Below are 20,256 nucleotides of genomic sequence, written 5' to 3'. Positions count from 1 at the left end.
CTGTATACTTTGGAGGAAAGGCGGGAGAGGGGAGATATGATAGAGATGTTTAAATCCCAAAATTTAACTACAAAATATTACTCACCAGAGATGGAGGATTGGGCATGGATTCTGGATTGTACATCTGAATGCTGCCGTGGTGTTTTCCTCTTCAGTCTGGCCAGACATTTTCTACCAGCACAGCACGGCGTTTCAGACCATGGTCCCAAGCTAAGTAAAACTTTTTTTGCTTTTCCTGTGCACAGTGATGGGTATATTACCCTTTTGATAATTACATTTCAGTGGTGGTGGATATTTTTTTGCCAGTGATAGTACATAAGCAGCTTGGACTTAAAACAGTAATGAAGTTATTTACTGCTGCATTTAAATTTTTGAGGCTTTTTCTCCACTAGTTTGTGAAATGATTATCGGGGGAGTATAATCCATCTCTGGTGAGAAATATTTTGCAGTTAAATTTTGGGATTTTTTCTATTACTCTTTGCTTTTTTCTTGAAAGATGTTTAAATACCTACATGGTGTAAATGCACATGAGGCGACTCTCTTTCAATTGAAAGGAAGCTCTGGAATGAGAGGCCATAGGATGAAGAGGTAATAGACTCAGGAGTAATCTGAGGAAATACCTTTTTTACAGAAAAGGTGGTAGATGCATGAACAGTCTCCCAGAAGAAGTGGTGGAGACAGAGACTGTGTCTGAATTCAAGAAGGAGTGAGATAGGCACATGGGATCTCTTACAGAGAGGAAGATGTAATTGTTACTGCGGATGGGCAGACTGGATGGGCCATTTGGCCTTTATCTGCCATCATGTTTCTATGTTTCCTCAGTAAGATAGAGACCTCTTTTGTGGTAGCAGAAGTGAATTCTTTCTAGCATCTTCATCTCATTCCTGTCTGGATTATCTGGTGTACTGGCAATGTTCCCTTTTCACTAAAGCTTTTGTCACACTAAGAACATGAAAATTGTTTCACTCCTGTGTGGATTCTCTTATGTTTACCGAGGTATGCCTTATTTCTAAAGCTTTTTTCACACTCAGAACATGAAAAAATGGCTTCTTCCTATGTGAATTCTCTGATGTATTATCAGTGCTCTCATCTCAAAAAACACTTTTACCACACTCAGTACATGTAAATGGTGTCACTCCTCTGTGAATTCTCTGGTGTATTGTCAGTGATTTCTTGTCAGAAAAGCTTTTACCACACTCAGTACATGTAAATTGTTTCACACCTGTGTGAATTATCTGGTGTATTGTGAGTGCTGTCTTATAATGAAAGCTTTTACCACACTCAGAACATGAAAATGGCTTTTGTCCTGTATGGATGATCTGGTGTGTTGTGAGGTTCTCCTTCTGATTAAAGCTTTTACCACACTCAGTGCATGAAAATGGCTTAACTCCTGTGTGACTTCTCTGGTGTATTATGAGTGCGCTCTTATAAAGAAAACTTTTACCACACTCAGAACATGAAAATGGCTTCACACCTGTGTGAATGGTCTGGTGTCCAGTTAGGCTTACCTTAAGCCTGAAGCTCTTTCCACACTCAGAACATGAAAATGGCTTCACTCCAGCATGGATTTTCTGGTGGTTGGTCAGTGCTCCCTTCAGACTAAAGCTTTTACCACACTCAGAACATGAAAATGGCTTTTGTCCTGTATGGATGATCTGGTGTGTTTTGGGGGTCTCCTTCCGATTAAAGCTTTTACCACACTCAGTATATGTAAATGGCTTCACTCCTGTATGGATTATCAGGTGAATTTGGAATGTGATATTTCTGAAGCTTTGAGCACACTCAGAACATGAAAATGGCTTCACTCCAGTGTGGATTTTCTGGTGTATGGTCAGTGCTCTCCTCTGACTAAAGCTTTTACCACTCTCAAAACATGAAAATGGCTTTTGTCCTGTATGGATGATCTGGTGTGTTGTGGGGGTCTCCTTCTGATTAAAGCTTTTACCACACTCAGTACATGTAAATGGCTTCACTCCTATGTGAATTTTATGATGACTTCTCAGTGCAGTCATTGCACTAAAGCTTTTACCACACTCAGTACATGTAAATGGCTTCACTTCTGTGTGAATTCTCTGGTGTATTGTCAGTGATTTATTGACATAAAAGCTTTTACCACACTCAGTACATGTAAATGGCTTCAGTCCTGTGTGAATTCTCTGGGGTTTTGTCAGTAACTTCTTATCAGAAAAGCTTTTACCACACTCAGTACATGTAAATGGTCTTACACCTGTGTGAATTCTCTGGTGTATTGTGAGAGTTCCCTTCAGACTGAAGCTTTTATCACATTCAGTACATGTAAATGGTTTCACTCCAATGGGGATTCTCTGATGCCTTGTCAGTACAGTCTTTCTACTGAAGCTTTTACCACACTCAGTACATGAAAATGGCTTCACTCCTGTGTGGATGATCTGGTGTGTTGTGAGGTGAGCCTTCTGAATAAAGCTTTTACCACACTCAGTACATGTATATGGCTTCACTCCTGTGTGGATGATCTGGTTTCTTGTGAGTCCTGCTCGCACTGTGAAGCTTTTACCACACTCAGAACATGAAAATCGTTTCACTTCTGTGTGAATTATCTGGTGTATTGTCAGTTTACTCTTACCACTAAAGTTTTTATTACACTCAGAACATGTAAATGGCTTCACTCCTGTGTGAATTCTCTGGTGTCTTGTGAGTGTTAACTTGTCAGAAAAGCTTATACCACACTCACAACATGAAAATGGCTTCTCTCTTTGATGGATGGTCTGCTGTCTTTTGAGGGTGTTCTTAAGACTGAAGCTTTTACCACACTCAGAACATGTAAATGGCTTCAATCCTGTGTGAAAACTCTGATGTCCTGTCAGTCCATTCTTACCATGAAAAATTTTACCACACTCAGAACATGAAAATGGATTCTCTGCTTGGTGGATGGTCTGGTGTCTTGTGAAGGTGTTCTTCAGACTGAAGCTTTTATCACACTCGGGGACTTCCGGCGGAAACATGGAGCTGTAGACCGCGAGTAGCTACAGCTCCGCACCACCCGACCGCGGCTCGGCAAATTCGCCGCATTTTGATCTTCGGACTCGGTCCCCCCACGGAGGTGGTGTGTTCCCAGGAGGTGTGCGAGCAGATTGCACGGGTCGGCGCGCTGAGATGGCCACGAAGACGGTCCGTAAGGAGCGGGAGAGATGCAAGCCGCCTGACTCCAAAATGGCGGACCACGTGGCTCCCCCGTCGCCGGAGGCTCCTAACTCCTCCTGGGTGTCGGCGGTGTCTGCGGAGGTCCAGGCGGCGCTTGAAAGTTCCCTAGGAGACAAGCTGCAGCGCATACTGGACAAGTTGGACAGTTTAGATCAGCGTTTTGCTTCCCTTTCCTCAGAGGTGAAAGAGACCCAGTAAAGAGTGAGTGCTACTGAGGATACTGTCCAGCAGCTTACTCAGGAGCAGTCTGCCCAGGCTGCCTCTATGGCTGCATTGAGAGCCAAGGTGGATGACCTCGAGAACCGGTCCCGCAGGAATAACCTCCGTTTTGTGGGTTTGCCAGAGTCGGTGCGAGATGTGGAGCTGGGAGCGCTGTTGGAACGCTGGCTGCCGGAGACCTTATCTTTATCTTCCTCCTCGGGCCCCCTGCGGGTGGAGAGGGCGCATCGCTTGGGGCAGCGGCGAGAGAATGCTGACCGGCCACGAGTGGTTATCTGCCGTATCCTGAATTATCATCATAAGATGGAGATTTTGCGTGCGTTGCGGCAGGGCAAGAAACTCTTGTATGACAACAGGCCCGTTCTTTGCTTTCAGGACTACTCAGCGGAAGTCTCTCAGGCACGGCGCCGGTTTTCACCTTTGTGCACCCGTCTCATCCAACGCCACATTGCCTTTTCTCTGCAGTATCCGGCTCGCTTGCGGTTGACCCACCTGGGAAGGGTACATCACTTTGACACGCTGGAGGCAGCGCAGCAGTTCCTGACGGAGATGATGCCAGAAGAACAGGCGCAGAGAGCTGTCGGGGATTGAGGAGCCCTATCTTCGGTGGACTGTCCTGTAGTTTATGTATGGACTGGTGGCCTGTTTTTCCTTTCCTTTCTTTTAACGCTTTGTCTGCTTGGAACCTATGGGTCCCTCTAAGCGTGGTGTCCGGCGATGGGGTCTCTTGGTTTGTGTGTTTCTTCGTTTCTTTTCTTTTTTTTTTTTTTTTTTTTTTTTCAGATCCAGGAGGTTTCCCAGTGGGGTTTGGCCTGTTCAATATTGTGCTGTATCCATTGGGGTCTTTGCTGGAAGAGTGTGACCGCATGTGGGAGATGTGGTGGTAGGGAGCGGGGAGGGGTGGGGTGTGTTTGAGTGCTCGGGGTGGCTTTGGTTACTGGGGTTGCATTTTGGTCTTTTTATGGTGGGGGTCTGAGGCCCGGGGGTTCTTGGTTAGTGATCCCGTGGGAGGGTGGTCACGGTTTTCTGGAAGTGATGCCCTTTTTGGGGTGTCTGGGATGTGAGTTGGGTGAGGGTTGGTTGTGGCAGGGGGAGGGGAGGGGAGGGGTTTGGGGGTGGGGGGAGGTTGAGCAGGGGTTTGGGGTTTCAGTGGTTGGGGTAATTGTAGATTCTAGTGGGAGCGGGGTGGGGGGGCTGTTTGATCTGGGTCTGGAGTGGCGGCGGGGGTATGGCTCGCCTTTTGGGGCAGGCGGCTGCTTGATACTGGAGAAGTGGTGGCTGGGACGCTTCTCTGGTGCATTACTGGTTTCTTCTGTATGTTCTCTTTTTCTACTAAGTGGGCAACTCTGGAATATACTTTAACTTCTTGGAACGTTGGGGGGATTCATTCCCCTATTAAACGCTCAAAAATTTTGCAGCGTTTGAATCGCTCTAAAACCTCCATAGCCTTTTTACAGGAGACACGTTTATCCTCAGTGGAACATGCTAAGCTCTGTACCTGGTGGGTGGGTTCCCATTTGGAGGCGCCCGCAGTGGGGGGAAAGGGAGGTGTTATTATTTTGATCCGAAAGGGTCTTCGTCTTCAAACCCAGAGAGTGCTCCGTGATCCGCGTGGGCGTTACATCGTTGCCTTAGTGTTGCTGGATAATAGGCCCCTTTTGTTATGTAATATCTATGCTCCTAACAATCCATCGGGCAGGTTCTTTCGGGGGCTTCGCAATCAGCTTTTGCAGTTTGGTGATGTTCCCATGCTGGTGGGCGGGGATTTTAACGAGGTGCCGGATCCTAAGTTAGATCGCTCTGCTTCTTCGGGCAGAGAGACCTCTAAACTTTTCACTGGGGCCCAGCTCTTGGAATCTACCCTGGGGGTGTTGGATGTGTGGCGGGTGCTCCATCCATTGGAGAGGGATTACTCCCACATATCCAGGGCGCACGGGACGCTTTCTCGAATTGATTTTATTCTTATTTCCCGCAACCTGCTTCCCCGGGTGTTGGGGGTGGATCTGGGGCCCATTGAAGTTTCTGACCATGCATGGGTGGGATTGCGGTGGACCTGGGGCGATTCTGCATGCCCTAGAGGGCCCTGGCGGTTTCCGTGTTATTTGTTTAGGGAGGCTCGGTTTCAGGAATACCTGGTAAAGCGTTGGCAAGATTTCCACCACACTAATCAGCAGCATCGCGAGGAGCCCATTCTCTATTGGGAGACGGCTAAGGCTGTATTAAGGGGGGATATCATTGCTTATGTGGCCCGAGAGTCGAAGCTTAGGTTCAGGACGGTTTTGGCTTTGGAACGAAAGGCGACTGCGCTGAGGAGGCAGTATAGCGGGACACCCTCCTTTCTGCTACGTACGCAGCTGTTGGAGGTCCAGCAGGAATTGAACGAATTATTGCACCTCCGGGCTATGCGGACGCGGGCGTACTTTAAGTTTCGATTATTTCGGTTTGCGAATAAGAGTAGCAGACTGTTGGCCCGCATGGCACGCCCGCGGGGCGGACAGGAGGGTGTTTCCGCACTTCGGGACTCCTGTGGGTTGTTGCATCATCGGCCGGTGGAGATTTGTGAGTTGATGCGGGAGTTTTTTGCTGAGGTGTATGCGGATCCTGGCTCAGAGATTTTAGATGGGCAACTTTATCTAGATAGCCTTGATTTGCCCTGTATCTCTCAGCGAGATGCTGCCGCTTTGGATCTTCCCATTGCTGTTGAGGAGGTTGAATGGGCGATAGGGGTCAGTCCGTTGGGAAAGGCGCCGGGCCCGGATGGGTACAGGAGTGAGTTCTACAAATTGTTGGTGACGGAGATAGCGCCTGTGTTGGCTGAAGTTTATAATCTGAGTGTTGCTAAGGGCTTTTTACCACGTTACGTGAATTTGGCGACTATTATAGTTCTCCCGAAACCCGGCAAGGACCCTCTTTTACCTGAATCGTACCGTCCTATTTCACTGTTAAATTACGAGGCGAAGCTTTTAGCTAAAATTCTAGCTACCCGCCTGGCGCGCGTCCTGCCCTCAGTGATCTCGGACTCGCAGGTGGGGTTTGTGCGGGATCGCCCTGTAGCTAAGAATATCCGGCGTATCTTGTTGGCTCTGGAAAGAGCGGGACAGGGGGGTGGCCCCTCCATGCTTATTAGTTTTGACGCTGAGAAGGCTTTTGACAAGGTGCGGTGGGGTTACCTCTTCGCGGTACTTAGGACGTACGGTTTGGGGCCTTTCTTTTATGGGGCCATACAGGCGTTATACAGTGATCCAGCTGCGCGGATATCAGTCAATGGGACTCTCTCGGGCTTTTTTGATATTCACCGGGGGACTCGCCAGGGCTGCCCCCTGTCGCCGCTATTGTTCGTGCTTTCTTTGGATCCATTACTCCGGGAGATTCAGGCTAATGTGGATATTAGGGGAATGGTATTGGGAGATTCCCATTTTAAACTTGCGGCGTTTGCGGATGATCTCTTGGTTTTTTTAACGGACCCGCAGTGTTCCTTGCCCATATTGCTGGAGAGTTTGCGGGAATACGGGGATTTCTCCGGCTTCGTTCTGAACTTTGCAAAATCTGAGGCTTTGGCCTCCTCAACCCATCTTCAGCGGTTTTGGGGGGATCGCTTTCCGTTGCGCTGGGCCAATTCCTCGTTTCGTTACTTGGGGATCCGGCTGACTTTGGAGGTAGCCCACTTGTATCGCCTTAACATAGATAAACTCCTTGTCGACACTAAATTGTTACTGGCCAAATGGCAGGCGCTGCCGCTGTCTTTGTTGGGTAGAATTCATTTATTTCGTATGGTGGTGTTCCCGAGGTGGCTTTACGTTCTCCAGACTCTTCCTCTTTCCTTGTTACAGAGGGATATTAGATCCCTCTACTCCATGTTGTCCCGGTTTTGTTGGGGAGGGCGGAGACCTAAAATGAAATGGTCCTTGTTGGTGGGGCCCGCTTCTAGGGGTGGTATGGGGGTGCCGGACATCAGGGTTTATAACCAGGCTTGTTTGCTACGTCATGTGGGTGATTGGGTGATGGGCACCTCATTTTATACGGATCTTTCAATGGAGAGGGATCATTTCTATCCTCTTCATCTGTTGTATCTCCTTCATGCCCCATTGTCCAAATTGCCGAGATCTTGTAAGTGTAGCCTTCTGTTCTGCTCTTTGTGGACAGTGTGGCATCAACTCCTTGGGTTATGGAATCAGGATTCCCATACTAGTACCCTGTTGCCATTGGTGGGGAACCTGGCTTTTCCTCCGGGGGTTGGCCCCTCAGTTTTTGGTCGCTGGAGGGCTCGGGGGGTGGAGCTGTTGAGGCATGTTCTGCAGGATGATGGGTCTCTCCTCTCATGTGCTGAGTTAGTGGGACGGGGGGTTCCTGAGCTTGGTCTCCCCTTTGCCTATTGTCAACTTAGCCATTACGTGGCGTCTCTCCCGGGGAGTTCCCTGCAAGGGGATTTTGGGACCCAGCTTAGTGCTTTTTTGACTGCTGACTCTGATACTAGGGTCTCTATCTCTTTTTTTCATGGTCAGATAATGGCTCTTCGCCCACCGAGGGTTTTTCCTGGTGTTTTGGCTGCCTGGCAGCGGGACCTGGGCAGGGATTTGGGGGACCATTTCTTGTTGAACGTCCTGAAACGTACTTCGGGTTTAATACATAGTGCGGAATTACGAGAATGTCATTATCGCACTGTCTTGCGGGCCTATGCTTCCCAAAGTCAGGCTTACTATATGGGGTGTGTTGGTACTCAATTTTGCACCCGCTGCTCGGGGGAGGTTAACACTTATTTTCATGGTATTTGGAGCTGCGAGGGGACTCAGGCTTTTTGGAAGGCGCTGGCCTCCTTTTTGCAGGGCTTGTTGAAAACACCTGTGCCTGTCTCCGTGAATTCTATGTTGTTTGCCCAATTCTCTTTCCTGTCTATGTATACTTCTTCTGACAAATTGTTTCTCAGTAAATGTTTTATTTTGGGGAAGAAATGTATTTTATGTTGTTGGCTTTCTCTTGAGCCCCCCTCCTTTTGGCACTGGAGGAATCGGCTTCACGAACTTATGGGCTGGGAGGCCCGTTTGGCCTGTTCTTCTCGTCGCCGGAGCAGAGACTTTGTTCAAACTTGGACTCCATATTTGAACATTTTGACCCCTGAAAGTCGTAGCCGCGTATTGAATAGGCTCCATTTGTGAGTCCGTTCCTCTCGACACCATTGCTGTACCCTACTTGAGAGTTGTATGTTCATTGGGGGGGTGGGGTGGGATGGGGGGAGCTGGAGGGGGGGTTTCTTCTGTGAGGTGGGGGTGGTGTTCACTCGCAGGGGACATCAGAGTCCAGTCCTCCGCGGCTGTTGTTGGGTGACATTGTATACCATGTTTTACTATTGCAGTTGTGCTTTCTGTTGTTTTGCATAATAAAACAGATTTGAACATATCACACTCAGTACATGTAAATGGCTTCACTCCTGTGTGAATTCTCTGGTGTATTGTGAGTGCGCTCTTATAAGGAAAGCTTTTACCACACTCAGTACATGTAAATGGCTTTGTTCCTCCAGGGATTTTGTGGTTTCTTTTCCAGAAAGTGAATCTACCACGGTCAGCACAAGTAAATAATCTTTCATTTTTGTCAGTTTCCTGATATTCTGGGATATTTGCCATCTTGCAAAATATTTCTTCAGATTTAGTAGAAGTGGCTGATTCCTCACCAGTTTCAGCCTTTTTATGATCTGTGAATGGTTCCCCATCACTGAACCTTTTCTCACATTCGGTATTTAAAACTGATCTTGCTTCTGGGTTAAATTTGGTTTTTCTTGTGAAATTCTTATCCTGGTTTATATTTTTTTTACAACCAGGATATGAAGATATTCTCTTGTCTGAATTGTTTTTCTGGTATTTTGTCATGTTTCCTTTATTGAAAAGGTTTTCCCCATATTCGATATTTGTACACATTCTAGTTCCTTTATTATTTTTCCTGTGTTGCATTTGCTCTTTCTTGCTGTTGAAACTTTTACCACACTCAGTACATGTAAATGGCTTCACTCCAGTGTGGATTCTCTGGTGAATTTTGAGCTGTTGCTTAGTTCTGAAGCTTTTTCCACACTCAGTACATGTAAATGGCTTCATTCCTGTATGGATTCTCAGGTGTTCTCTCAGTGTTCCCTTCTCACTAAAGCTTTTTCCACACTCAGTACATGTAAATGGCTTCACTCCAGTGTGGATTCTCTGGTGTTCTCTCAGTGTTCCCTTCTCACTAAAGCTTTTTCCACACTCAGTACATATAAATGGCTTCACTCCAGTATGGGTCTTCTGGTGGTTTGTGAGTATCTTCTTTGAAATGAAACTTTTACCACACTCATTGCATGAAAATGGCTTCACTCCAGTGTGGATTCTCTGGTGTTCTCTCAGTGTTCCCTTCTCACTAAAGCTTTTTCCACACTCAGTACATGTAAATGGCTTCACTCCAGTGTGGATTCTCTGGTGTATTATGAGTTTTGCTTTTACAGTAAAGCTTTTACCACACTTAGTACATGTAAATGGTTTAACTCCTGTGTGGATTCTCTGGTGGCCTATTAGGTGTACTTTCTGACTGAAGCTTTTACCACACTCAGTACACGTAAATGGTTTCACTCCAGTGTGCATTCTCTGGTGAATTTTGAGCTGTTGCTTAGTTCTGAAGCTTTTTCCACACTCAGTACATGTAAATGGCTTCATTCCTGTATGGATTCTCAGGTGAATTTTGAGATTTGCCTTTTTACTGAAGCGTTTACCACACTCAGTACATGTAAATGGTTTCACTCCTGTGTGAATTCTCTGGTGTATTGTGAGTGCGCCCTTATAAAGAAAGCTTTTATCACACTCAGTACATGTAAATGGCTTTGTTCCTCCAAGGATTTTCTCCACCATTCTGTGGTTTCCTTTCCAAGAAGTGCTTTTACCACTGACAGCACAAGTATATAATCTCCCATTTTTCTCAATTTCCTGATATTCTGGGATATTTGCCATCCTGCAAATTATTTCTTCAGATTTAGTAGAAGTGGCTGATTCCTCACCAGTTTCAGTCTTTTTATGATCTGTAAATGCTTCTCCTTGACTGAAGCTTTTCTCACATTCGGTATTTAAAACTGATCTCTCTCCCGGGTGAAATTTTGTTTTTCTTGTGAAGCTCTCGTCCTGGTTTATATTTTTTTTACAACCAAGATTTGATGGTATTCTTTTCTCAGTATTGGTTTTCTGGTATTTTATAATGTTTCCTGTATTGATAACGTTTTCCCCATCTTTGATACTTGTACACATTCTAGTTTCCTCATTTTTCTCAATTTACACTAGCTTTATCTTTTCACACACTGAACATGTAAAATGTGTCTTTTTTAAGCAGGTTTTCTGTTCTCCCTTTTGACTGGAGGTTTCCCCACAGTCCGTACATGTAGATGATCTCTCTTCAGTATCAGATCTCTCTGATGTGATTTCAGAATTGAACGATTGCTGAGGAATATCTCACATACATCACATGAACATCTTATAATAATAATAATAATAATAACTTTATTTTTCTATACCGCCATGAAAAGGATTTAGGTCCCAATTCCTGCCCCATACTTTCTCTGTCTCTGTCATTTGGAAGTCAGGTACCTGGGGACACATCTTAAAGACCAGAAATCGTCTTCCAAAACATGTCCAAATTTTATTATGAGTTTCACATCTTTTATATGAATCAGGTTTGTCAGCATGTGACGTAAACACAAACCATATATGGACACAGGTCACATGAAACTTCAAACACATCAGCATTTTTCCTATCTGGAGATTGAAGTCCAAAAGGTAAGAAAAAGCCTTAACCAGCAGAGCTTCTAATCTAAATCTGTCTGTAAATACGGCTTAACAAAACAATTGAATTCACTTTACAACAACTCTGTTTAAACATTCATGTCCTTGTATTCTCTTCAAGGAAGGAAAGACAAACAGGGCCTGCCTTTACATCTTTAAACAACAAATGCCTAAGGAAAATTACTAAAGTTCTGATACGTGTCCCTTCACGCCATAGTCAGGCGACTTCTAGGCGGTTAACATTGTAAGAAGGCTGGACATTCAGCGAATAACAAGAGGTCTTAATGCAATACAATAATTCTGCATACAATACAATACTATGAGTCTGAATACAATACAATACAATAAATCTAAGTACAATACCATACGATGAGTCTGAATACTTTACAATAATCTAAATGGGAAACTTACGTTCTAATTGGAGTTCTAAGGGTAAAGAATACCTAATACGTGAAAGGAGCTTCTTGAGAGAAAGAAAAGGTGATTACAGGAGGGAAGTTCTGGTTCGTCTGGTCTTCCTCTGTCTGTGTGATATTACTGGTCTTCTTGAGTAGAGCTGACTCTCCTGGGGAATATTTTTTATTTTTTCCTTCTCTCCCCAGTCAGAACAGGAAGTACGACAGTATGACGCAGGACCTACTCCTGCTGGAGCATTGGTCAAAGACTTGGCAACTAAGTTTCAATGCCAAAAAATGCAAGGTCATGCACCTGGGTGGCAAAAATCCATGCAGGACTTACACCCTAAATGGTGAGATCCTAGCAAGGACTGTAGCAGAACGTGACTTGGGGGTGATCATTAGCGAAGACATGAAGACTGCCAATCAAGTGGAGAAAGCTTCATCCAGGGCTAGACAAATCATGGGCTGTATCTGTAGAAGTTTCGTCAGCCATAAGCCCGAGATCATAATGCCGTTGTACAGATCCATGGTGAGACCCCATCTGGAATACTGTGTACAATTCTGAAGGCTGCATTATCAAAAAGATGTGCAGAAGTTGAGTCGGTTCAGCGAATGGCCACCAGGATGGTCTCGGGACTCAAGGATCTCCCGTATGAGGAACGACTGGGTAAGTTGCAGCTGTACTCACTCGAGGAACGCAGAGAGGGGAGACATGATCGAGACGTTCAAACATGTCACGGGCTATATCGAGGTGGAAGAGGATATCTTTTTCCTTAAAGGACCCATGGCAACAAGAGGGCATCCATTGAAAATCAGGGGTGGGAAATTTCATGGTGACATCAGAAAATATTTCTTCACCGAAAGGGTGGTTGATCGCTGGTAATTGAGGCCAGCAGCGTGCCAGATTTTAAGAAAAGATGGGATTGGCATGTGGGATCTTTTCATGGAGGTAGTTAGGGGGTGGACCATTAGTGTGGGCAGACTAGATGGGCTGTGGCCCTTTTCTGCCGTCATGTTCTATGTTTCTATGTTTCGTCTTTCTCTCCTTCTGATAACATCTTTACTCCTTCAGACTTCTCACTGAGCTTCCAGGGATTATTTTTAGGTTCATCTTTTCCTAAATCCAAAAAGAGCATTGTATATTATTGTAGGAGTAAAACCTTTGAACAAGTTCAGTAATACAAAACCCCTTTGTAAATTTACCACCCACTCACTGCTCAGAAAACAACATTTCCAAGCTGATCAGTACCAGAGATGCAAATAAGAGTGTGTGATCATATTTAAGTCAATATTTAAAAGTGCTTTTTTGGTCTTTCCACATAGGTATAAGAAAATCCATGCTGAGTCCGGGCCAAGGTCCATCAAGTCCAGCATCCTGTGTCCAACCTGGCCCCTCTGGTCACCCTTAATGGCGAGATCCTAACAAGAACTGAAGCAGAACGAGACTTAGGGGTGATCGTCAGTGAGAACATGAAGACTGCCAATCAAGTGGAGCAAGCTTCATCCAAGGCAAGGCAAATCATAGGTTGCATACGCAGGAGTTTCGTCAGCCGTAAGCCTGAAGTCATTATGCCATTGTATAGATCCATGGTGAGGCCCCACCTGGAATACTGTGTTCGATTCTGGAGGCCGCATTACCGTAAGGATGTGCTGAGACTGGAGTCGGTCCAGAGAATGGCCACCCGGATGGCCTCGGGACTCAAGGATCTCCTGTACGAGGAACGGCTGGATAAGTTGCAGCTGTACTCACTCGAGGAACGCAGGGTGACATGATCGAGACATTCAAGTATCTCACGGGCCGCATCGAGGTGGAAGAAGATATCTTCTTTTTCAAGGGTCCCGCGGCAACAAGGGGGCATCCGTGGAAAATCAGGGGCGGGAAACTGCACGGGGACACCAGGAAATTCTTTTTCACTGAAAGGGTGGTTGATCGCTGGAATAGTCTTCCACTAGAGGTTATTGAGGCCAGCAGCGTGCCTGATTTTAAGGCCAAATGGGATAGACACGTGGGATCTATTCACAGAGAAAGGTAGAGGGTGGGTCATTGAGGTGGGCAGACTAGATGGGCCGTGGCCCTTATCTGCCGTCTATTTCTATGTTTCTATGTTTCTAAGTGCCAGGCAGATCCATAGAGTAGATCTAGTTCCTGGTTCTACCTGACTAAAAATCTTTTTATGGACTTTTCTTCCAGAAACTTGTTCTAACCTCTTTTGAACCCTTTATATTTGTTGCTTTGACCACATCCTCCAGAGCGTAATTATACAGCGCAGGTAAAAGAACCTGTGTTCTCTTTGGCCTCCTGCTGCATCTGAGTAAGTGGAAATGACGATTTGATCATTGTGCTGTAGCTTTCTTGTTTGGTTTTTTTGGTAATATTTTTTATTAGAATTGCAGCCAATAGATAAGAAAACCAAATAGGAACCACATACAATACCAGTATCCCAGTGGGCAAACAGAGGCAAAGCAGCGTTAGGACTGGAAAAGGCACAAAGTCATCTAACCCAGTAGATGTGTCTCCCCTGCACTAACATTTTTGAACCCTATATCTAATCCCAGACATACCCACATACACTCCAAGATTCCCCCATATGCCCACCACACATACCACTAGCGAACCAGCTTGAGAGTATTCTAGGCAATCGTTCAGATGGAGGAGGCCCTCCAAAATGCTAGCCAGAGTGGCTTATGGTCGGGGTGTCCACTCCCGCATTCTGGAATGCCTTCCACAAGGAGACATAAGTCAGTTTTTCTCTACGTAAGGTTGGGTGAAAGGTTCGTATTTCAAAAGCAGCAATTTCCCGGCTGCTCTGCAACCACTGGGTGAAGGAGGCCGGAGTCTACGCGACCCAATGCTGTAACAATAACTTTTCCAGCAAGAATAGTGCTAAGAAGATGAAAGCCCTAGAGGGTACAGAAAGCCCCAGACGTACAAAGCCCCAGATTATATAGAGACCCATATAATCAGGACTTCACAACCAATCAAGATGACCTTTATTCTATGCAATCACGGTGGTGCTTTAATTCCAAGACATACTATTTGGAGGCTTAAGGCTTGCCCCATCTGTCTTCAACTTGCCAGTATTAAGGAGGAGCTCTGCAAACTTAAACAGGAATTGAATACAATTAAAGCAGCTTCCATCACTCCACAAAATCATACCAACTTACCACCTCTACCTCAAAGAATAAAACAGCCCAGGAATAAATGGGTTACAGTAGGCTCGGGAAGACTGCGACATATAACACAGAAACATCCACCTTCACTAATATTACCTCTACAGAATTCCTTCGCTCCACTAGTGCACTGCGATACTCAGGAAAACAGAAGGGAGGTGGGACTGGAACCAATGAAGGAAACTCAAGAGAACAAGAGCACCCTAAGTACAAATAAAAAAGCCAAAAACAGAAAACTATTACTGTTGGGGGATTCCATCATCAGAGGCATTAACCTTGGAACACAGGGCGAGAAGACCAAAATAGTGAAATGTCTTCCAGGATCCTCAGCTACCAGGAGTTCCAGGCAAATACTGACTATAATTAAGGAAGAAACTAAGGATTTTAACACTGATGTTGTTATCCATCTGGGAACAAATGACCTGGCCAACAACTCCACACATGCAGCACAGAAAGCTTTTTGGGAGCTTGGTGAGGGCGTGAAACCTTTTGTAAAGACTTTAGCTTTTTCTGAAATACTGCCTGCATATGGAAAGGGAGAGCAAAGAGTGAAAAACACAGAGGACTTCAATAGATGGCTCAGAGCCTGGTGTCATCAAGAAGGCTTCAGGTACATAGGAGGTTGGGGAAATACATGGAAGGACAAGAAGCTATATTGCACTGATGGGCTACATATTACTACAGCAGGAAAAAGAAACCTTGCAGAGAAATTTAGACAATATTTTTCTAGGCATTTAAACTAGAAGGTGGGGGTGGTGTATGTACGAAGGACAATTATAAAGACCACCCCCGGCAAAAGAAAAGATGTGATAGTAGTAAAGGCTGCAACATAAGCAATATCAGCAACTCATTTCTTAGTATTGCAACGGAAAGTGAAACGACACAAAAATCCATACGAAGAAGGAGATTATCGCTGAAAAATAGCTGGAAAGCGATGACCACAAATGCTCGCAGTCTAAGCAACAAAGTTCATGATCTGCAAGCCCTAATATTAGAGGCAGATCTAGATATTGTTGCTATCACAGAGACATGGTTCAGTGAATCACATGGATGGGATGCAAACATACCGGGATATAATCTTTTTAGGAAGGACAGAGATGGTCATAAAGGTGGAGGAGTAGCTCTCTATGTAAAGATCAATATCCAAGCGACCGAAATGCAAGGGACCTGGGGAGAGGAAGAAGCGATATGGATTGCTCTGAAAAGAAAAGATGGAACTTCTATCTACGTGGGTGTAGTCTACAGACCTCCGACTCAATCGCAGCAAATTGATAAGGATCTGATTGTGGATATCCAAAAGTTTGGAAGGAAAGAGGAGGTTCTGCTGTTGGGAGATTTCAACCTGCCGGATGCGGACTGGAATGTTCCGTCTGCGGAATCGGAAAGAAGTAGGGAGATTGTGGATGCCTTTCAAGAGGCTCTGCTCAGACAAATGGTGACGGAACCCACAAGGGAAAAAGCGATATTGGATCTGGTCCTCACAAATGGAGAGAGTATCTCTAATGTTCGAGTGGGTGCTCACCTGGGTAGTAGCGATCATCAAACGGTTTGGTTTGATATAACGGCTAAAGTGGAGAGCGGCCGCACGATACTTAAAGTCCTAGATTTCAAACGTACGGACTTTAATGCAATGGGAAAGTACCTGAAGAAAGAGCTGTTAGGATGGGAGGACATAAGAGAAGTGGAAAGACAGTGGTCTAAGCTGAAAGGAGCGATAAAAATGGCTACGGACCTTTATGTGAAGAAAATCAATAAAAACAAAAGAAAAAGGAAGCCGATATGGTTCTCCAACCTAGTGGCTGAGAAAATAAAGGCGAAAGAGTTGGCGTTCATGAAATATAAAAAAACCCAAGAAGAGGAGAGCAGAAAGGACTACAGGGTGAAACTGAAAGAAGCCAAGAGAGAGATACGTTTGGCGAAGGCACAGGCGGAAGAACAAATGGCTAAAAAAGTAAAAAAGGGAGATAAAAATTTTTTCAGATATATTAGTGAAAGGAGGAAGATAAAAAATGGAATTGCTAGGCTAAAAGATGCTGGGAACAAATATGTGGAGAGTGATGAGGAGAAAGCAAATGTGCTAAACAAATACTTCTGTTCTGTGTTCACAGAAGAAAATCCTGGAGAAGGACCGAGATTGTCCGGCAAAGTTACACGAGAAAATGGAGTAGATTCTGCGCCGTTCACGGAGGAGGGTGTTTATGAGCAACTTGAAAAACTGAAGGTGGACAAAGCGATGGGACCAGACGGGATCCATCCCAGGATACTAAGGGAACTCAGAGAGGTTCTGGCGAGTCCTATTAAAGACTTGTTCAACAAATCTCTGGAGACGGGAGTGATTCCTGGGGATTGGAGGAGAGCGGATGTGGTCCCTATTCATAAAAGTGGTCACAGGGATGAAGCAGGAAACTACAGGCCGGTGAGCCTCACTTCAGTTGTTGGAAAAATAATGGAAGTGTTGCTGAAAGAAAGGATAGTGTATTTCCTTGAATCTAATGGGTTACAGGATCCGAGGCAACATGGCTTTACAAAAGGTAAATCGTGCCAAACGAACCTGATTGAATTTTTTGATTGGGTGACCAGAGAGCTGGATCGAGGACATATGCTAGATGTAATTTATTTGGATTTCAGCAAAGCCTTTGATACAGTTCCTCATAGGAGGCTGTTGAACAAACTTGAAGGGCTAAAGTTAGGACCCAAAGTGGTGAACTGGGTCAGAAACTGGCTGTCGGACAGACGCCAGAGGGTGGTGGTTAATGGAAGTCGCTCGAAGGAAGGAAAGGTGACTAGTGGAGTCCCTCAGGGTTCGGTGCTGGGGCCAATCCTGTTCAATATGTATGTAAGTGACATTGCTGAAGGGTTAGAAGGAAAAGTGTGCCTTTTTGCAGATGATACCAAGATTTGTAACAGAGTAGACACCGAAGAGGGAGTGGAAAATATGAAAAAGGATCTGCAAAAGTTAGAGGAATGGTCTAATGCCTGGCAACTAAAATTCAATGCAAAGAAATGCAGAGTAATGCATTTGGGGATTAATAATAGGAAGGAACCGTATATGCTGGGAGGAGAGAAGCTGATATGCACGGACGGGGAGAGGGACCTCGGGGTGATAGTGTCCGAAGATCTAAAGGCGAAAAAACAGTGTGACAAGGCAGTGGCTGCTGCCAGAAGGATTCTGGGCTGTATAAAGAGAGGCGTAGTCAGTAGAAGAAAGAAGGTGTTGATGCCCCTGTACAGGTCATTGGTGAGGCCCCACTTGGAGTATTGTGTTCAGTTTTGGAGACCGTATCTGGCGAAAGACGTAAGAAGACTTGAGGCGGTCCAGAGGAGGGCGACGAAAATGATAGGAGGCTTGCACCAGAAGACATATGAGGAGAGACTGGAAGCCCTGAATATGTATACCCTAGAGGAAAGGAGAGACAGGGGAGATATGATTCAGACGTTCAAATACTTAAAGGGTATTAACGTAGAACAAAATCTTTTCCAGAGAAAGGAAAATGGTAAAACCAGAGGACATAATTTGAGGTTGAGGGGTGGTAGATTCAGGGGCAATGTTAGGAAATTCTACTTTACGGAGAGGGTGGTGGATGCCTGGAATGCGCTCCCGGGAGAGGTGGTGGAGAGTAAAACTGTGACTGAGTTCAAAGAAGCGTGGGATGAACACAGAAGATTTAGAATCAGAAAATAATATTAAAGATTGAACTAGGCCAGTTACTGGGCAGACTTGTACGGTCTGTGTCTGTGTATGGCCGTTTGGAGGAGGATGGGCAGGGGAGGGCTTCAATGGCTGGGAGGGTGTAGATGGGCTGGAGTAAGTCTTTCGGCAGTTGGAACCCAAGCACAGTACCGGGTAAAGCTTTGGATTCTCGCCCAGAAATAGCTAAGAAGAAAAAAAAAAAAAAAAAAAAAAAATTTTTAAATTGAATCAGGTTGGGCAGACTGGATGGACCATTCGGGTCTTTATCTGCCGTCATCTACTATGTTACTATGTTACTATGTTACAAGTTCTTTGAGCCCCGAGAAGCAAGAAACCGTAGTCCCTCGGGAAGGAGACGATCCAAAAAAAGGAGAACCTGAAGCCACCAAGCTGTATGGGGACATTCCAGAAGCATGTGCCCCCCTGCAATGAAAACCCAAAGCATCCTGCCACAGTCCTTTCCTTAGTGATATAGGCCCGGTGTAGGATTGTGAACTGTATTTCTCTGAGATTTGTGAAACCAACCAAGAGAAAGAGGTTAGTGAAAAGGTCCAGCCACTGTGGCCTGGTATACTCAATGCCCAAACCCCGGTTCCATAAAGAGAGCAATCTATCCCAATAAGGTGCCTTGCTGGCATTCTTAAGAATCTGATACCAAGTAGGTGGTGCCTTTAACAACTGGACATCCAGACTGCCTAAGGACCATTGCTCCATCCACTGTTGATGTAAAGGGAAGTAATAATGTCTAGCCTGTAAATAGGCCCAGAAATGGGTGGCAGGTAAGGTCCACTGAGACTGTATGTGGACTGTATGAAGGAGTGACTGATATGTGTCGAGAAAGAGGATCGCAAACTTGTGTCCATTGAGATGCCAGGGTCCACTGAGGAATTCTGAGGTGAAGTCTGGCAAAAGGAGTCACGTGTACTGTGGAGGCCATGTAACCTAGGAGTACCATCATGTGAGATGGAAGAGCGGGAAGACATTGTATGACAGAGTTGAAGAAGAGCTTCCATTCATTGCTGTGGAAGGAATGCTCTGAGTTGGTCAGTGTCTAGAACAGCTCCAATGAATTGTAGAGTCTGTGAGGGCTGAAGTTGAGATTTGGGAAAGTTGATTTTGAATCCCAAACTTTGTAGGAACCAGGTAGTCCGTTGGGTCGCTACAATAACCCCTTGAGATGTGGAATCATTAATGAGCCAGTTGTCAAGGGAGGGAAATACCTGAAGAACATGATTCCTTAGAGCTGCTGCTACCACTACCAGGCACTTGGTGAACACTCTGGGAGATGAGGCCAGGCTGAAGGGTAGTACTCTGTATTGATAATGCAGGTTCCCCACCCGATATCTGAGGTATTGACGGGAGGCCGGATGAATGGGGATATGAGTGGAGGCCTCCTTGAGATCCAGAGAGCATAACCAGTCGTTCTGCTCGAGAAGGGGATAAAGGGATGCCAGGGACAACATTCGAAACTTTTCTTTGACTAGAAATTTGTTGAGAGCCCTGAGATCTAGAATGGGCCGCAAATCGCCCATCTTCTTCGGAACAAGAAAGTAACGGGAGTAAAACCCCCTGTTCTGCTGTTCCAAAGGAACTGGTTCGATGGCATGGAGACAAAACAGAGCTTGAGCTTCCTGAAGAAGAAGGGTGGTCTGGGATGGATTGGAAGGATATTCTCTTGGTGGAACCTGAGAGAAATGAAGAGCGTATCCTTCCTTGATGATGGAAAGTACCCAGAGGTCGGATGTAATTATCGTCCATCGATGATAAAAAAGATGGAGACGACTTCCTATAGGGGGAAAAGAAGACAGAGTCA

At 45.4% G+C, this 20,256-nt stretch overlaps 2 protein-coding genes across 2 annotated transcripts; both read right to left on the bottom strand.

The window, feature by feature from the left end:
- Window positions 1–1,091: 1,091 nt before the first annotated feature.
- On the bottom strand, window positions 1,092–2,981 carry LOC117355036 (gastrula zinc finger protein XlCGF26.1-like). Its single transcript, XM_033932981.1, has 3 exons — window positions 2,702–2,981; window positions 2,114–2,563; window positions 1,092–1,975 (listed from the first exon to the last, which is right to left on the bottom strand). The coding sequence occupies exons 1-3, from the start codon at window positions 2,979–2,981 to the stop codon at window positions 1,092–1,094; spliced, it is 1,614 nt and encodes a 537-aa protein (XP_033788872.1).
- A 3,679-nt stretch (window positions 2,982–6,660) lies between these two features.
- On the bottom strand, window positions 6,661–10,652 carry LOC117355035 (gastrula zinc finger protein XlCGF26.1-like). Its single transcript, XM_033932979.1, has 2 exons — window positions 8,823–10,652; window positions 6,661–6,774 (listed from the first exon to the last, which is right to left on the bottom strand). The coding sequence occupies exons 1-2, from the start codon at window positions 10,650–10,652 to the stop codon at window positions 6,661–6,663; spliced, it is 1,944 nt and encodes a 647-aa protein (XP_033788870.1).
- Window positions 10,653–20,256: the final 9,604 nt, after the last annotated feature.

Source organism: Geotrypetes seraphini, chromosome 2, assembly GCF_902459505.1.
Source record: "Geotrypetes seraphini chromosome 2, aGeoSer1.1, whole genome shotgun sequence".
In the NCBI taxonomy this organism is placed as follows: Eukaryota; Metazoa; Chordata; class Amphibia; order Gymnophiona; family Dermophiidae; genus Geotrypetes; species Geotrypetes seraphini.
This window is presented reverse-complemented; position numbering and strand designations above follow the sequence as displayed.